General features: G+C 42.3%; 1 protein-coding gene across 2 annotated transcripts in view; it reads left to right on the top strand.

The window, feature by feature from the left end:
• The window catches only part of FBXL7 (F-box and leucine rich repeat protein 7), a 180,148-nt gene extending 161,278 nt beyond the window's left edge, over positions 1 to 18,870 (top strand). The window contains exons 1-3 of one of the 2 annotated variants that reach the window (XM_057428839.1): positions 5,275 to 5,451; positions 11,307 to 11,918; positions 15,781 to 18,870. In XM_057428839.1, coding sequence (XP_057284822.1) covers positions 5,367 to 5,451; positions 11,307 to 11,918; positions 15,781 to 16,517 — 1,434 coding nt within the window. In that variant the 5' untranslated portion in view covers positions 5,275 to 5,366 and the 3' untranslated portion in view covers positions 16,518 to 18,870. Of the gene's footprint in view, positions 1 to 5,274; positions 5,452 to 11,306; positions 11,919 to 15,780 lie in introns of those variants that run through there. The other variant, XM_057428838.1, reaches the window with a different exon arrangement.
• Positions 18,871 to 19,467: the final 597 nt, after the last annotated feature.

Here is a 19,467-nt window from a genome sequence, read left to right as displayed (position 1 = left end):
AAAATCACAATGTATGAAAAAGAATAATTACAGTCAGTTACGACTTTATGCATGATGAGACAATTACTTATCGTAGCTTTCAGTAGACTGGGAAGTTATTGAAGTTGCCATAAATACAGAGTGCTGAATTCTTGATTTACTTGCATTTATGTACATCTGATACTCCTTAAATGTCAGAGTACCATATGCTATTGCATATAAATAGCAATCCGCAATTTATACATCACGAGTCACAGACACAGCAAGGGGGACCTCAGACAGCAGGGCTGGGTTTCAGAGGGTGGATAATGCACTGCTTTTGCAGTTGTAAGTACCATCTGTTTTGACAGAGTCTGGGGATGTTTCACACTGATGGTCAGGAATCCATGTAACATAGTGCAATTGGGCCTGAGCCAGTCACATTTTCTAGCAAGAGAAAGCTGCCAGTGGCCATGTTTCTTTCCCAGCTTAACTCCCGAATTTCCCATAAACAAAATTCTAATCCTTGTGGTTCTGAATAAGCACTACGTGCTTGCTCAGCGCGTTGTTGCATGGATATTGCTTGTCTTTGTAACAGAAGAGGGGTCTGCTGACTGTCACTCCAGGGCTCTTACGATGTGAAGTGTTTATTATGAAAACCCCTTGGTTTATGTATCTTTGTTAGAGAGGTGTCGGGTAAGTTAGATTGTGCTAGTGTCCTAGGGTTCTGCTTTGGAGACCTGCCTTTCTTTTCTTTTATCCTCTTCAGAGTGTGCTCTTACCCAGGTCCCAGAGGACATTTGTTGGGGAGCTAGCTTTGGCCAGCTCTTTGCTGACTTTATTCCTTTGTCTGTAAGAGAAGTGGTGGCATTGTGTATTTGTAAGAAAAGTAAAACTGTGAACTAAGTGAAGTTCTATACCTTTCCTTAAAAAAAACCCTAGAGACCAGCTTTTTTTCTGTGTTTGGCCACATGTCAAAAGGGAGGAGGGATGCAACCTTAAAAATGAGTTATTCACCAACAAAATGAGAGAATGCTTGCCAGAATGATAGCAGGTGCTTTTGAAAGAATCTCACTCCTGGGAAAGAAAATAAACTTTGGAAACTGAAGTGTAAATGTATCTAAGCTGATCGGGAGCAGGTGTTGCAGGTCAGCCTTCAGTTACACACACAATTCTGCTGATTTTCTGTAATCTGGTGCCATTCTAAAGATGAGGCAAGGCTCATGATAGAGGCCCTTCTGGTCTGCAAAAGCATTAGACTGGGAGTAAACATTTCTGCTGATTTGTAAAGCCTGGAACTCTTACCCCCCTGAGGTATTTCTCCTACACTATTGAAAATAGCTCACCTCTCTCACCCTGGAGCAAGCATTGGTTTTTACAGAAGGTGTGCTCTCCTGTCCACTGGCAGCAGCTTTAGGTGGTCTTTTATTGTCACTCCCTTACTGATAAATTAGCTGGTAGAGGGATATATTATCTGCATTGATATATGACTCCTCAGCTGGGTACACCAGGTGGGCACTTGTGGGTATCTCACAGGACAATCCACAAGGAGCTGGGCTGAACTAAGTTGAGTTAGGATTGGGTTTACCTTCTCATCTAGTTTTGGGGGGTTTGTTGTTTGTTTTTTACCTAGAGTCCTCTTGTGCTGTGTACAGTTGTGTGCCATAATTTGGAGGGCTGTCTCCAGATTATTACCAAAAGCTATCTTTATAAAGCTTGAAGGCTTTTTAGGAAGGATATTTTGACTATTCTAACTTAAATTGATCTAATGAATCTTTAGCATCTAAACTTTAGTGTTAAGAAAGGAGCACGACTTTGGCTTTAAATCTTTTGTTACTATTTGTTCTTCTGTTTAGCCTATTGCTTACCATTTATGTCTCCAGTTTTGGAGGTCACATCCTGGATTCCTTGTTAATTTCAAAGTCAGTCATATCTAAGAGTTATGCACTTTTACAATGCCAGTAGTTGATGATGAAAAACAATGTTCTTTTACCTTAATAATTCACTTTTGGTGAATATGCTGGGAACAGTCATCCTTGGGGGAACTATTTGTCTGCTGTAGCATTTGCTACCACCTGGATGCAAGTCATCTTGATTGCACAGCAAAGTGATTATATTGTAGGCTTTCCCCAGAGGCATGCATTCCTCTGCTTTGTATATTATTTTCAGAACAACACACATCTACAGGAACTACATTTCAGGGTTCTGCAGGTCATCTTGGGTTTGATCCACGGGAGCAACTGGGGATTTTGAGATTGTTTTCCTCCCATAAATTTATGTCCAGCAACTTGAAGTTTTATAATAATGTAAATGGATACATCTTTTATTCCAAATTCTTACATTTTTGAGAGATGAAATCATGGAACAGCTACACCTGATTGGAGCAGCTGGGTGGATTTCTGCATTTTGAAGCTGGGAACCATTAGGCATTTGTTCCAGATTTCTATATAAGTTGTAAAGATAAATAAATTGCATCAGCGCAAACTTCATGTCAGCGTATCATTCAAAGCCAGCAGGATCTTTTTGCTCCTGCTCAGTGTCACTCTAAGTAACTGGCTCTGACCATCTATGCATAACTTGAGAACCAGTATTGAGCAATGTGCGCTCATCTATATTTATGTAAAGTGGGGTTTAAATTGAAAATGAAAATCAATGCCTAAAGAAGTGGAACATGTAAATGTTGCCTAGTTAGGCATGAAAGTGTTATACCTGACAAGATTTTGACCTTGGAGTATGTCAGAGTAACTCAAAGTGAAAATAGAATATAGTTGTAAGCCTGTTTCACTGAATCAGGTTATTCTCTGGATGAATTGGGAAGGTTTTTTGTATTCATGAAGATGAAGATGGGGTTACTGGGTTAATTAAGACTTTTTTATAGCTTATCAGGTGGAGGGAGAGGATGGCAAGCTTTTTAGTATGACCTTGAAAGCAAACTTGTTATCTTTTTTTTTTTTTGTCTTCTTAAACCTTTATGTGCAAGTATATAGAAAATGCTTATATATAAGCATCTTGTAAATGCTTATTTCATTTTAACCACATTTGGTTTGCACATTTCAAAGTAAGTCATTGAACAGCAAAGAACTGTATCTCCACAGGTGGCAATTCTGAAAATGGGAAACAATGACATGTAATATGTCCAGTCAATTAATAATCTGCTCCTGAGAACCCAACAGGGCACAGGATGTCTCTCCCCTGGGTGCTATGGGTTAGGCTGGGAAGTGGTAACTTATGATTTGGAGGAGGTGGAAAGGAGGTTCTTCAATGACCAATGGGTTCCTCTACATTAGCATTTTTGTTCATTGTCCAAAGGTCACTTTGGAATTGACTCTCCCTTTAGCCCCTGCTTGCTGTGTTTTAGTTGCCACCGCAAAGTATATGAGCCAAGTTACTCTCAGGTGAAACTAAAGCAACAAATATGTTCTGGCAGGACACCTAAAGTGCCAAAAGCAACCCCTATTGAACATTCAGGTTGCGGATGAAATCCAAAAACTAACACCCAGTTCCCAGGCCTGTGGATGTTAGGTTCCAGGAGTAGCATGTTTGTTCCACAGAGCTCCTCTTTCTGGGCTGTACTCCTTGCTAATGCACGCATAAATGAGCTTAGCTGGAGGAGCTCCATGGCATACTGCAGGGAGCTGGGAGAGGATCTGTCCTGAAGGGGTTTAAGAAGAACTTGTACTTAAGTGTGTATGGAATTCATTTTGGGTTAGATGTTTACTGAACGTGGAAAAAATGCACTATCCCATCTATCTCTGTGTAATTTCCCAGCAATGATGCACTGACAAACCTTCTCAGAAGTGATGTGCTGGTGTCATCGGTGGTACCAAAAGCAAAGTTAAGATGCTTTGACTTCATAAACTAATAAGTGGAATACTTTTTTCTTACCCCCCCCCCCCCCCCAGTCTTTGTATTTTTAGCTCTGTTCAAAAATATGGGGATAAAATTAATTCATGCCAAGTGGCAGGGGACAAAGTCAGTAGCAGGGAAATTAACTTCAGCTTTTAAAAAATGCATTGTAAGGAAGAATTATTTGCTTAATAATACTATAGCAATTACTTCACTTGCAGTGCTGTTTGACTTTAAGTATCTAGTGTGAATATGCCAGGAATGCAAGATCAGGTCTCCAAATGTATGTGAAGGAGTTTATAGAGTAAAGAAAACTGGAGCTCAACATCACAGGGAAGTTACACCAGTATAATCCAAGGTGTAAAATGTCACACAGAAACTACTATGAAATGGCTTCAAATTTAAGTTAACATATCCCTCTTCCACATGGTCTTGTAACAATGCCTCTGGTCTTGTGCAGTAGGTGCAGCTTGTTATTACATTCTATGGGAGGTTTTTAAAAACTATAAAAGGCTATTTTAAGTTCTGTGAAACCATTCCTTCCAAGAGCATGTGGATGTGATTACTTCATGAGCTCCAAGGCTGCTTATTCTTACACTGAAAAATCGAGCTTTGTTGCACATCTTTGCTCTCTAAAGGAGAGTTGCACACCTACAAGGTCTCGCAGCATAAGAAATAAGTTTCTGCCTTTGAAAAAGTTTTTTTGTTGTTCCTTTTACTTTACTTTTCAATCTAATTTTCTGTGTTGGTAGGAATAAATTTTCCAGTGATTGGGAGACAGTAGCTGTAGCGTTATCTCAGGTTTATTTAGACTCTTTCATGTCTGTGTCGGAAGCAAGCCAGAAGTGAAATACTGACTAAATGAAATCGTCATAAGGTGGCCACTGAAGGGAAATAGTGTGTTGCATAGTTATCTCTGAGTATTTGTCAACTGTGATGATGTTTCAAGAAGGACCCTCTAGGGATCTGCTCTGATACACTACATTATTTGTTAATAGGTTGCTAGACTTTCCATCCCTCTCCAGAAGCCACTTGTTTGAATTGAATTGAGGCACAAAACTACTAGTGTACAGAGGAAGGGGTTAAAACTTGTGACATTGGACCTCCAGTATATTTGAAAAACTGAAAATGAGCACAATTTGAAGAGGTTGTTCATAACTCAAAATGCTCTTGGAAAAAAATAGAAGATTAAGGAGAGAGAAAACATATCAGACTCTCAAGACACAGGTGTGGGAAAGACGAATGGTTTATATAAACGTTGATGAAGAATATAAATGGCCAGGCAGCCGTATGGCATGTTGGAATCCAGGCAATACATTAAATCATCATCCTTCCAAGACTGTTGAATTCTGGAAGGTTGACATCATGATTTCCAGGAAACATAGGTGCGAAGGACTCCACTTTATCCACTGCTGGTGTGGTGGGGTGGTGCGTGGTGCTCAGTTTGGAGCATTGTGTTTTAACAGAAATAAACACAGATTGGAGAAAATTTAAAGGAATAACTAGGAGAAACTGGGAATATTAGTAATGGGACAAGGAAGAAAGGGCTGAGGCTTGAGCAAATGCATGTGAGAAATCCCTGCAGGAACAGTAGAGACCTCTCATTTTTTGCAGTCACTAGGAGAGGGGCAAGAAAGAGCTTCTTGTGTGAGCTGGGTAAGAGTTAAAACTTAGAAATTTGATATGGTGACAACACTGGAACAGGAACCTCAGTGAGCTGAGTAATTTCCCTGGAAACGAAGAACAGGGCAGACATGCACATCGGAGGTGGTTTAAGTGTACTTGGTGTACTTGGAGAGAGACAAGAGGCTCATTCTACTCAGTTTCTCATTCTATGTTCTTGATTGTAACAGGCTGCAAAATCATGTAGGTATCTGTGCTGAGCAACCCTTTCTGTCTGGTGTACTTGCCAGCTGCAGCCCTGCGCAGGTTTGCATTGTGAGTTTTGTTTCAGCTGCCTCTTTGCTATTATGGGCTGTCTGATTCCTCCGGGGCTCCCAGAGCTGAGAGGAACTCAGGTCAGAAGGGTAACTTAGCCTAAGAAAAATGCCTGAGCATGTTTGTGGTGCAGAAGATGCTCTTTTGTAGGTATCACTTTTTCTCAGACTTTGTGCCCAAGGCCTTAGAAAGTAAATGGTCCTGTTCCACCCTGCTGTCCTAGCTAACCCCTTTACCTAATCTCCTTTAAGGGCACACAGCCATATCTGACATCTGTCCGTCAAATTCATAAGTGTCTACTTAAATCACCCTGCACTGTTCCCCCTATATAAAACTGTCAGCTGCTTCTCTTCGCTTTTGTATCAGAGACTGTAGCTGCTACAGCCATTAGGCTCCCATTTTCCCCAGTCTCTGTAAAAGGAATACTTCCTTGGCATGCAATGAAGTTGATGGTATTGTGGTAAAAATGTGAAGCCTATACTCACATTGCACTTAGTAAAAATATGTAATAAGTATGCAGCACTGTTGTTGAAGAGATGTTAAGTGACATCCTTGTACTATGCGTAAATGCTTCTTGCGCACATTATTTTTTATCTAATGTTTTGGCAAGAATGCCAATTGCTTTTTGTTTTTCTAAGCTATACTGACTTTTCAGAGCCTGAACATAGTCTGGTTTAATTCTTGCCTAAGTTTTGCTAAATACCTCAGTGGTGATCGCAGATCACAGCTACAGGCTATGCAGAGAAGAGATTCAGAGCAGCCCTGCAGAGGAGGACTTGGGGGTGTTGGTTGATGAGGAAATGAACATGAGCCAGCTTCAGTGTGCACTTGCAGCCCAGAAAGCCAACCGTATCCTGGCCCGCATCAAAAGGAGTGTGACCAGCAGGTCGAAGGAGGTGATCCTGCCCCTCTACTCTGCTCTCGTGAGACCTCACCTGGAGTATTGTGTGCAGTTCTGGTGTCCTCAACATAAAAAGGACATGGAACTGTTGGAACAAGTCCAGAGGAGGGCCACGAGGATGCTCAGGGGACTGGAGCACCTCCCACATGAAGACAGGCTGAGAAAGTTGGTGCTGTTCAGCCTGGAGAAGAGAAGGCTGCATGGAGACCTCATAGCAGCCTTCCAGTATCTGAAGGGGGCCTGTAGGGATGCTGGAGAGGGACTCTTCATTAGGGACTGTAGTGATAGGACAAGGGGTAATGGGTTAAAACTTAAACAGGATGTAAGAAGGAAATTCTTTCCTGTTAGGGTGGTGAGGCACTGGAATGGGTTGCCCAGGGAGGTTGTGAATGCTCCATCCCTGGCAGTGTTCAAGGCGAGGTTGGATGAGGCCTTGGGTGATATGATTTAGCGTAAGGTGTTCCTGCCCATGGCAGGGGGGTTGGAACTAGATGATCTTAAGGTCCTTTCCAACCCTAACGATTCTATGATTCTATGGTTCTATGATCTTTTTTAGTTGTCAGATAAGAATATGAAGTTTGATAGATGTTCACCCAGGTTCTCATGTTAATTTTGTTAGCTTGAGGAGCTCAGTATAGATTTGCTTTAAGAAAGGCACAACAGCAATACCATAATGGAAGGTGTAGTCGAATGGAGTCATGCTTTAAGCATGGAAAATGGTTCAATCATTTTTTAAAATGTCCATGCTGGGGTCTGGACATGAAGTGCCGCATGTTAGTGAGCATCGCTGGTGAAATGATGAAAATACCTCATCATCTATGGCTCTGAAATCAGAGACTGCATATTGTTGTCAATGCCAGAAGGAACAGAGACTATATCTTAGCTTAAATGATATATATTTAAAGGCTCTTTTCTCCCAGATGTATATATTAACTGGAAAACAAATGGGGGGGGGGAAGAAAAATCTTTTGAAATAAGCCAGATTCCTAATGGAATAAGAAAATTCCCTCCAGTGCATTTTCCCCCTCTGTGTCAGCTTTTATGGTTCTTTCTGGCACGCATCTTTTGAGATTTCTTTAAAGATTGGTAAGAATTTTTTTCTTACATCAACAAACAATTTTCAGAGCCTAAGCATAGCTTTAGTAGAAAGTGTCTTGCACAAAAGATTGGTAATCATGGAGACAAAGGGGTGGAAGAGGTTATAGGAAGTATAAGGGCTGCTTCGTAATCAGTTTTTTACCTTCTAACATCACCAACATGTAAAGCTGCATTTCAGGCTTGTAAACAACTGGGATTTTTCAAGAAAAGAAATGTTTGTATAGGGCGTGTGTGTGTGTAAAATGTGTATTGAGAACTGCAGTCAGTAACTTCATTTGCACTTGCAGGGCTGTGTTTATTAAGTTCATACTATCATTAAGTTGCCCTGTCTCAGACTGATTCAGCCTGTTAGCTAGCACTCAGGAAATGGTGAAGAACAAAACCTGAAGGAAACCCTCAGAGGTTCAGACAGTGCTACAGGAAGCCCCTCCCAGCGGTACTTGAAAAGCCTGGAAAATGTACAGCATGCCGAGTGTTTTGCTGAAGCTTTAAATGCTAGCAAAAAGCTTTCCAAGTTTTTACTGGCAAAAAGCTCCTGGACTCACCTGCTGGCTTTTCTTTTCCCCTTAGGGGTGTACAACGAACAGTAAGCGGGAATACCTCTGTACAGAGTTCAGCTGAGCTACCAGCAAAATTCCTGCATGACAGCACGTTGCATTATGGGCTCAGCAAAGCAGTAATGCTCTTTCGACCCTCTTGTTCAAACATAATGACAACACTTCAGTCTTTCTCCAAAATATTTTGGGGTGGACAGACAGAGTGTGTGCGTGCATGTGTATGTGCCTGTCTGGAAGTCCATGCCCCAAAGGTGGAGGGAGCAATTTTCACATGACACACCTTCGGTACGGAAGGTAAAGGAAATACAGGATGCACATCTGGAACTGCTATACTAATGAGAGAATTCAGAGAGCATGAAGCAAGCACAAAGCATACCAATAAAACAGAAGGTCCAACCTTTTTTAGCTCTAGGTCTAATTTAAAAACCACATTTTGGCAATTCATTACACTCCCAGAATGTCTAAGGTATTGATTATTCACAGGGTGCCCAGGAGTGATGAAGGAATGCCATTTTTGATCCAAAAGGAGTGGAGATTAGCCGTATTAGCTTGGTGCTTTGATCACAGGGGAGTGGGAAGAATCTTGGAGTACTATATGTTTATTTATACTTGAGTAGGAATGGAGAGTAGGGAAGAATGTAGCCCTGCAGAGATTTTTAGGTGTTTTCAACAGTAACTAACTGACTAAAAATATATGTTTTCAAAATATGGTGACAGGAGGTAATCATTCCCATAGTACTAAAAATCATTTATAGCAGATGTTAAAAATGAATTTTTAGCCTTTTTACTTTATTTCCATCTTTTTTGTGGTGTAGAAACAAGTGTTAGTTCTGTGGGTTTTATTTGTATCATTATGTTTTCCCTTTTTGTGTTGGTTTGTGTAAAAAATGAACAACAAACAAATGAAAAGCCCTGTACAAATGAAAAAACAAAAGGAAAAGAGAGAAACTCAAAATGCCAAATATATGTTAGTAGTGGAACATACATCCTGCAGCTGAAAAAATTGTATTTTGGGGTTTGGTTTTGGTTTTTGCTTTTTTTTTTTTACATTAGAAGCATCCTTTTCTTAAAATCTCAATAAAAGAGCAAAAAGCAAAGGCTCCAAGTCTGCCACATCTTCTGCACATGTTTATCTTCAAGCACTGTCATTGGCTTTGGTGGTAGTGTGAGGGAGGTCAAGTGTATGGTAAACCCTTGCAAAAATTAATCTAGGGGACTGCTGTCTAAGTGGTGTGTGGATTCAGTGCTTGTCTGCAGGAGCCTGGCTGCTGATGTGGTTTGGTTTTCTTCTCTCCAGCTGTAAATCTCATTTTTAAAATACCGGAGTATACCAGATGCTTTCCAAATAACACTCCTTGGTGCAACTATTTGCAATAGCTGCCAGGGGGGTATTAGGAAGTCTCAAAGGGGACCAGAGTGTCTGCAAAGCTCACTCTGTGTTAAGATACAGTTCTTGCTCAAAAATACACAAGTCCCTGCGTTAGGTCCACATAGTCATAGCACAGACTCAGAAGCCTTGAAGAAAATGTTTTTCCTGTTACATACTGAGTTTCTGTTTAATTAAAACAAGATACAGAAGAGGAAGAAGGAAGGAGCTGGGCAGTGTAGGTTTTTCCTTCGGTGTAAGATGGTGATCTTGATCTCTCTGCAACTGAACTATGTGATCCTAGGCAAGCTGCTGGACTTTGTGTCTTGGGTTCTTCAGCTAGACAATTGTGCCTCTTTGCCTTACAGAGACACTGTGAAAATCCAGGCCTGTGGTTGCTACTGTAGTAGCCAGTGAGATCAGTGCATGCCCATGCTGGGCTAAGTATAAGCTTGATGAGGAAATTAATATGTAATACACTGATTAAATTCATGTAAAATGTACTTAATTTTAAAACTCTGCCTAAACCCGGATTTGGCCGGTTTTTTGGAATACATTTCTGGTTCTACCTTGCTTAGCCCATATCTCTGCTGTCACAGTCACAGAGCTGTAGGGTCTGTGTTACTTAAGGAGATGGCATTGCAGGCTTCTCTGAAATGCCTAAACACTGAAATGGTACCAGAAGATGTGATGTGAGGAAAGCTTGGTGCTCTAAAACCACTGATCTTACTCCATTCATGATATCTGTTATTCTACTGGGCAATAATTGTGGTTCCTGTATTCATCTCTGTGCGGTTCTTTCCCTCATAAAGAATTTCTGTTGAGATCCATACTGACAGGTCTGGGCTTATTTTTTCAAATCCAACTGAATCTCACTTTCGTCCATTGGAAAGGAGTGCCTCCTGAGTGCACATGAAAAGGCACAGCAACCTCCCCTTCAAGAATTGCGGACTGGGCCTTTGGTTGAGCTGCTTCGTCCCAGTTTGCATGAATAAAAATTAACATCTTTCATGACACAATGAAAATAAGTGCACGGGGTTGTGCTTTTTGTGAGCGGCTGAGTGGTTCTGAGTTACCGGCTGGGCTTAAACCACACCTATCTGCCTAGGTCTGGTGAAAGAAGTAGCATTTGTCTTGTGAGCCTTTCTTTGGCCTCCCACTGAATGGCTGAAGGAGCTGAGAAGTGAAGGACCGCAGTATTCCTCTCCTAATGTCTAACAGATGCCTGGGTAGTGCCAAGAGTATGGGCAGTTACTCAAAAAAGCCTGTGACTCAAATATACACATTTCTTGCAGTATTTACTTGGGAGTATAAAGAATTAAGGCTACTGAACTTCCATTGTCTCTTCTTCATTACAGGGCTCAGATGTGCAGCCTCTTCTTTGCTAGCATGGCTCTGGCAGCGTAGCTAGGGGTACATCTCTGTTGTGTGCCCAACATTAAGGTGAACAGTGTTGTCAGAGTATATGATAGATTTTGAAATATACATTTCCTTACTTTCAGAGTAAAGATGACTGCTTAACCCCCAACAAACCCCGAAGCCCATCATGTTCCATTAACAAGCTGGCTAGTGGGGCACTGTGCTGTGCAGGGAGCTCTGTGTCTGCCCACAGCTTACTGAAATAATGTGTTTTGTCTTCCAGACTCCGACCTGAGCATGCGGACGCTCAGCACACCCAGTCCAGCATTAATATTTCCTCCGAATTCCCCTGGTTTCCAAAATGGCAGGGGGTCATCAACGTCTTCATCCTCAGTCACTGGGGAAACAGTTGCCATGGTCCACTCGCCGCCTCCAACCCGTCTCACACATCCTCTCATCCGACTGGCATCCAAGCACCAGAAGGAACAGGCCAATATAGACCGACTGCCTGACCACTCCATGATCCAGATATTCTCCTTCCTGCCCACCAACCAGCTGTGCCGCTGTGCCCGTGTGTGCCGCCGCTGGTATAACCTTGCCTGGGACCCTCGGCTTTGGAGGACTATTCGCCTGACCGGCGAGACAATCAACGTAGACAGGGCTCTTAAAGTGCTGACCCGGAGGCTTTGTCAGGATACACCCAACGTATGTCTCATGTTGGAGACGGTAATTGTTAGTGGCTGCAGGCGGCTCACAGACAGAGGACTCTACACCATTGCCCAGTGCTGTCCAGAACTGAGAAGGCTGGAGGTGTCAGGATGTTACAACATCTCCAATGAGGCAGTCTTTGATGTCGTGTCACTGTGCCCAAACCTGGAACACCTGGATGTGTCAGGTAACAGGAAATATTTCAGTACAGATGCCTCTGATTCTAAAAGCCTCATGCTTGTCAAGCCCCTGGCCCCACAACTGCACACTTTCCCTTTCTGTGTTGCCTTTTGAAGTAGGAATGCCAGTCTCCTAACACAGCACTGATGAGACAGGCACCGCTAGAATCGAAATGCCCCAAATGCCAGCAGCACTTCTTGAGTGGCCAGACTTCCACTGATGGAGCAGAGCTAATAGAGATGGCCCATTCAAACAGCACAAGTACTTCTTATGGATTTTGCACAAAGCACCCTTACAGGGGCCCATGTTACAGTCAGTGCTACATCGTATGGTGAAGGAGAGTTACTTCAGTAAAACTTGTTTTATATTTTTCACATATATATATGATTCATAAGCAGATTATATATATGCATAATACATATTTCTGCAATCTGATAAGTGACTTAAGAAGGAGCTCAGAATCAATGCTAGGCTTTTGTCTGGGTATGAATATTGTCATCCCTAACTTCAAGGTCCCCTTGCTTCCATTGCTATTTTAATGAGACTTAGCTAGCTTAGACTCCTTTTTTTTTCTTATATATTTGCTTAGTGGCTTTCTCCTTTTCCTTTCTCCCAGTTATCATGATTCACTGCAGCTGTTTAGATCAGCAGAAATGTTTTAGGCTATTTCCCTCAGACCTGCTCTGGCAAAAAAAAAAGCATTTTTTCCCAAGGTAAGCCACACAGAATTTCCCTGCAAATAGGCTGTCACTTAATGGAAAGGATGCAGCCAAGCAGAACACTGGGGTAAATGTTATATTCAGTATTATTTTGTGATCTCACTTGTTATCTGTCTAATGTTGTTATTAATCAGCTGGACTAGATTTGTTATTGCAGAGGTGTTAATAGCAACAAGCAGGATAAAGTGGGGAGAGGAAGCAATGCTATTGAGTTACTGGTACCCAGATAAACTGATTTTTCCAAGGCTGCCTATCTGGTGTACACGGATTTGCTTTCTTTTTTTGTGCCTTTTATTTTATTTTTAACTGATTTACCCTTCAGCTAATATTCCTAGGATGTCAGAATGTCACGGAAGGCATCAAACCAAGTAGCAATGTCCAAATTATTAACTTTTTGTGATTGGTCTCTGAAACAGCCAGGTCGTAAGGAGTCTCTGCAAGTCTATTCACAATGTCCTTGCATATGAATTACTTATTGTCAGTACATATTGACATTAGTTCTGGGTTTCCACCCTCACATTCAGGTTGAAGACTCTCCAGGAGAAAATGTATGTGCCTGTGTGGTTAAGACCTAGAACTACACATGACTTTGAAGGCTGTCTCTATCCCTGTCATATTTATGCTTTTCTTACTACACCCTCTAGGGTGGCATGAAGAGTTGAGGGGCTCAAACATCCTGGACCTGGAGAAACAGGACAAGTAGAATTGCTGAGGTGAACTGCTTTGGCACACCAGTCTATTAATTGACATCCTGAGGGTACCTGAATGGCTGAAAATGCTTTAGTCCACAGCTCCTACTGATAGATATCCTGTATGCTAAAGGTGGCTTTTTTCAAAAGCAGGGAAAATGAAAAGATTGTGCCAGATCTTGAAATAGGTTCCTTTAGGGTCAATCTTCACTTGTGGTTTCCCCAGGCCAGTTACTTTCAGAACTGGGAGATGATGTCTGTCCCTAAGATCTCATCAGTTTGGTCCAAAGTGTGTAGAAGGCTAGTAAAATACCTGTCTTCCTTGAATTCTATCTCATCAACAGGACAGGAAAGCAATTTTAGTCTCATGTTTTTCTAAGCTGACTTTTCGTTTTGGAGGTGGCAAGGGAAAAATCCTGGGTTTGATCATGCCCAGAAGTCAGGGTGTTTGGGTTCAGACGGCTTTTGCTGCATGCACATGCATATGAACTGAAGGTAATTGATCTCTGGGGTCTTGTTTTGAGTGCACATTTTTTCATTCTGCTGTGAGTAATTTTGGAGGATGTTTTGGAAGCAGGATTCCCTTTTTCCCTCCTTCTGTCTGCAGTTAGGAGGACAAGTCTTGCACCTACACACTCAAGCAGTTCTCAAACCACTCTGAAGTGGTTCCCTGGTTCGGTTTCATACTGAGCAAGAGAAGTTGGGTACACGTGCTGGGGGATGATGCTATAATTGTAGCTAGTTAATTAAAACCCAGTTCGCAGTTGTGTATCTAGCTGAATCCCTCTCCCTTTTGGATGGTTACTTGGCAGCAGTAATGTATCAAAATCTTTAATGTCAAAACCAGATGTTCATATTAACTTTAAGAGTTTTCCACAATGTAAGTTCTGTCATTTTCAGCATCCACTTTGTGGCCAGGTCTGAGATATCTCTAGAAGCTGGTTGAGCTTGACTGCAAGTTATTATCTAACATGCTGGCCAACATTTTTTTTCAATCTGTTTGGAGGTTTCTCCTCCCTTTTAAAATCAGTTATCCTTTATGGAAAATCCTGTTACAAGGTTTTGTTTTTACATTTTCTATTATTTAGGACAGAAAAGTCGTTGCAGACACAGGAACCTGTCATTTTGCCTAAATATCAGGCAGTTCTGTATCAACACAAACTTTTTCTGGTGAAACCATTTTGAATATCCTTCCCATGAAATGTTTTACAGTGTAGTCACAGTAACTAGACAAGTCAATACTGAGCTTGTCAAAACACTGATTACACACTGATGTATGTGACTGCAACCCTGCTGTAAGACTTCTGACCCATTCACTTTTTAATTTCAGTCATTAAAGCGCTCCCCCTTCTTGGTTCCTTAGCAGACAGAACATTCTCCTCAGCCTCGTGCTCCCTTCCTTCTCACTTAGCCAAAAAAACTTTTTAGCCCTACCTGAGAGGACCTCTTTAGACATAAGCTGCAGAATTTGTCTGATTAGACATTTATGGCTAAAACTATTAGGCCTTGGTCTCTAGCAAATCTTCCCTCCATTCTTCCTTGCGGCTGTTTCTAGCCATGCTAATACAGTGTGCCCAGCTAAGCTTGGCACAGAAGAGAATTCCCCTTCAGAAGCCCGAGACTGCCAGTTTGCAGTGCATCAGAAACAGCACTTTCCAAGTAAAAAAGCTTTCCTTCACCACCATGCACAGAGTGGAGCTTAAAAAGGGGGGGGGGAGGGAAGTCTGTCAGCGTGTTTTTCCCTTCAGTCTAGCTCTTTATCTTCCCTTGCAAGGTCTGGTGTTTGTCCTCTAGTCACCTCCATTCATGGGCAGGCTTTCTCACATGCAACAGTCCTTTTCTGCATCCATGTCCTCCCATGCCCCTACCAGTCTGTTGACTCCTGCTGACTCTCCCTATTCTCCTTATGTTACCCAAATCTCCACCCTTCTGCAGGCACATAGTCTTGCCATAGTTTTACATCCTTCCCAGAATGCAGGACTCACATCTGTCCTCCAAATGCTTTTTGGAGGGTGGGTGGGGTCTGTCTTTTTTATAATGGGGTTGGATGGTGAAAGAGCCTCTGATGCTGGTTTAAAGACTCAGCCAGTCAGCAATGACTGCCTCTGACTGTTGTCACGTAGTACCATTTTCTCAATTTGTCACTGGGTTTATATTGCAGAAACAGATCATAGACTGTCCCCAGATAAATCTAGGACCATCCTTTTGCATTTGGGATATGGATAAAATTGGTCTGTCACTATGCTGGTGCTCAAAATCCCAAAGCAACCTCACTGGCTCCAATGGAGTTTGTTATTTTTTCTGGTGCAGGGACATATCACAGCAAATCCAGACTAGTCAGTCAGGATGACTCTGCTCTTGCAACATGAAGATACCTTCATCGCATCCAGCATGAAATTTTATGCCCACCTTGCTGTACGATTTTACTGCTTGCTTAAATTTGCCATGTTTTTCCACTTAGGCTGCTCCAAAGTAACATGCATCAGTCTGACTCGCGAAGCCTCCATCAAGCTGTCTCCTTTACATGGGAAACAAATCTCCATCCGCTATTTGGACATGACAGACTGCTTCGTCCTCGAGGACGAAGGACTGCACACCATTGCCGCTCACTGCACTCAACTGACCCACCTGTACCTGCGCCGCTGCGTCCGCATCACCGATGAGGGTCTCCGCTACCTGATGATTTACTGCACATCCATTAAGGAACTGAGTGTGAGTGACTGCCGCTTTGTCAGTGACTTCGGCATGCGGGAGATTGCCAAGCTGGAGTCGCGCCTCCGGTACCTTAGCATCGCTCACTGCGGCCGGATCACAGACGTGGGCATCCGTTACATAGCCAAATACTGCAGCAAGCTGCGCTACCTCAACGCGCGGGGCTGCGAGGGCATCACGGACCATGGTGTGGAGTACCTCGCCAAAAATTGCACAAAACTCAAATCACTAGATATTGGCAAGTGCCCCCTGGTCTCAGACACCGGCCTGGAGTTTCTAGCCCTCAACTGCTTCAACCTGAAGCGCCTGAGCCTGAAATCATGTGAGAGCATCACTGGGCAGGGCCTGCAGATTGTAGCTGCCAACTGTTTTGACCTGCAGATGTTGAACGTGCAGGACTGTGATGTCTCTGTGGATGCTCTGCGATTTGTTAAACGACATTGCAAGCGCTGTATTATAGAGCACACCAACCCTGCCTTCTTCTGAAAGGACACCCCACACCTGTCATTACAATGCAGTATTAAAAACACTGATGTATAAACACACGCTCCCATATTCAGTAATGCTGTCTTTTTCATAGCTCACGGGAGTCAGCTTTTCTTGTATGTTGTGGGTGAGTGGGGTTTCTAGAGGACTATTTTGTTTGCTTTTTGTACGATCACTTTTCAAGGTGTGTTGGGTCTCCATGGAGAGGCTGCCTAAATGCAAAAGCAATGAGTGCTCAGCATCCCCTGTGGGGTGCCATTTCCATTACAGCCATGATCTTGTCCCAGGCTACAGTAGCTACCTCCAAAGGAAATAGCACATAATCCCTCCTTTGGAAATGCTACTAAGCTATGTCAAATACATCTGAATTCCAGCTGTGCTCATGAAGCTGACTATGCAATATGTGTCTGTGTTCCCCAACTTCTTCCAATATGGCTGATTAAGCATCCTCTTGTCTCCAAGTAGTTTGTCTTTGGTAGCCATCCATTTTAATCCCTCAGGAAATACTGGGTAATGTTCTTAAATATACTTGATCGAGGCAGAATACGACCTGCTGGCCATTTCTGAGCACATTGCTGAGTGAATCTGGATACCCATGCATGGATTCTCTTGGAAAGTCCACCTCCAGGTCACTTGTGCATCATCACTGATCGCCTTCATTTCTAAATCTGCCCTCTCCTGCATGTGTAGTGCCACCCTCTGGTAGCAGATAGGGACTTCTGGGTCTGATAAGCAATGACATTTGCCTGAGTGAAGGAAACCAACGGAGGTATTGGTGGCCTGGCAAAGGGAATAGCCAGCAATCAGCCTGGGAAGCTGCTGTAATTCTGCAACAAGATGAGATAGCACTGTAGTATACTGGGGCCTCTCTGAGGCATGGTGGAGCAGCTTGCACAGGGCAATCCCAATTGCTGCGCTGCGTGGCTGCCACCAGAAAGTCTGTCTTTGTTCCTTCGCTGTATGTCTTCAGCAGCCATGGCACCACTGCAGTGAACTCTCCCTTAGCAAACCAGTCACATGAGTTGAGGTAAATTTAGTATGTGCCTTAATACACAGAAAAACCCTACCCTTTCCTGTGGCCTTCCATTTCAAAGGATAGAAGGCTGATCTCGAGACTTCAAAGATGTTAGCCTGATGTTAGATGACACCCCTGGGGACAGAGGGGCTTAGAGTGTTAGTCACTTTAGATCTAGATTTTGTGAACCTTGACTGTGTGTGTTCCCTTAGGCTGGAGAAACAGCTGCTGTTCAAAAAGGAATTAAAACACTTTTGTTGCCCTGTGACACTGGGAGCCCCTTGTACTCTCGTGGTCATTCCTGTTCATTGAATTGCTCATGGAAGAGCCAGAGTGGTTTGGAGGTTCCCACATCTCATTGCCTCTTTCCCCAGAGCGTGTGGTCATTTCATAGTTACTTTCTTCACAATTTCTTGGCAGCCATTTCTCTGCGTTTTCACATGTAATAATCAGATCTGAAAGCCAGACATGCTAGGGGTGATGATATTTTCAGGCAGGCCCCCTGCGCCTGACTGACAGGTGAATTCATACGTTCAGCTCAAGCACTATAAACGTCTCAGTAGAGAACGTAAGAAGGGAAGCACCGTGTCTGGTTTTCATAAGCAGTAGTTCCATCATCTCCAGACAACACTAATAAAATCATTGATATGAAGTGAAAATCCATATGCTGGAGAAAAATACATAACTGCTGAGGAAATACTTGTAGCAATGCTCTCTCAAATTACAGAAAAGCAATGGTTTGGACATGTCCCTGCAGAGGGAACTTGTCCTACTGTTGCACAAAGTCCTATAACTTATGTACGTTCCTCCAGTTCTGAGTTTCTTAACATGCAGGATGTCATCAACTCTGAATTATAAATCACATTGTACTAAAGCAAACAGGGCCATAGAAAATGAATTTGTCATTGCTACTATTGGCCAGTGACTAATAGGGGGTGATACCATCCTTTGGCCAGTGAATGTCATTTTGGTTTTCCTTTCTGTATTTTTAAAAGTAGAGATTCTTCTCCAGCAAGTAGTACAGTATATTTTATCCGAGCCAGCTATACTCTCTGTTTGTCTCTTTATCTCAAAATGGCCCCGAGGATAGTTAAATGTTAAACCAGTTCCTGAGGATGGTGGGATTTTGAGCCATTTGCACTCATGAAATACAAGGCCTCATTAGTAACATTTAACTCTTTATTAAAAAAAAAAAAAGCTACTTTTCTGGCTATGCTAAATTGAGTGAATAGTGCTACATGGTTTTTAAGGTTTCTAATGTTTAAATTGGCCTGTACTGTACAAATCTCACTATAAAGCCTTAATTTGCTACCAAGAAATAAAGCAATATATTGGTAACTGATGAGCATGCATCGTCATTTGCACTAATTGATTAACTTCTGGTGAAAAAGGGAAGATTAAATACTTGTAAAACTTTTCTTGGAAGGTAGGTGCATGAGCACATCAGCACATCAGGTAGGTGGATGACTATATGAAAAAGGAAACAAAATATCTTTGCTATAGATTATGACCTTGCCTATCTGTCTCTTTAAATTTTTATTTTCCGCATGTGGACCTTTTTGACCTGAAACATAATCAGTAACTGGAAGTGAAAGTAAAAGAAAAAACAGTATATAGAAAGCACATGTATAAAATTTCAGGAGGGCCTCTGCATTGGTTTAACGGCAAGTTAACATATTTAATGTGAAAAGTCAAATTAAATGCCTGAAAGGTAGAGCACTTTTTACTGCAGTGTTGCCTTTTGAATGCTCAAAAAAACCCCACTCAAGGGGGCACTGGTGGAAAATGAATAAAGGCAGTTCTTCTGAGCCAAACATCTTTAATGCTCACGGTCTTACATGATCTGAGTTGGCACTCTGAGACTGCTACTTATTTCAAGAAAATCTGAATTTAACTTATTGATACAGCTTGCCTGTTTTGACTTTTAACCTTTTT

Source organism: Pezoporus wallicus, unplaced genomic scaffold, assembly GCF_028554395.1.
Source record: "Pezoporus wallicus isolate ANWC-B61680 ecotype Strahan unplaced genomic scaffold, APGP_CSIRO_Pwel_v1 contig_6658, whole genome shotgun sequence".
In the NCBI taxonomy this organism is placed as follows: Eukaryota; Metazoa; Chordata; class Aves; order Psittaciformes; family Psittacidae; genus Pezoporus; species Pezoporus wallicus.
The sequence above is the reverse complement of the archived record's forward strand: the minus strand, read 5'-3'. Positions and strand labels throughout refer to the sequence as shown.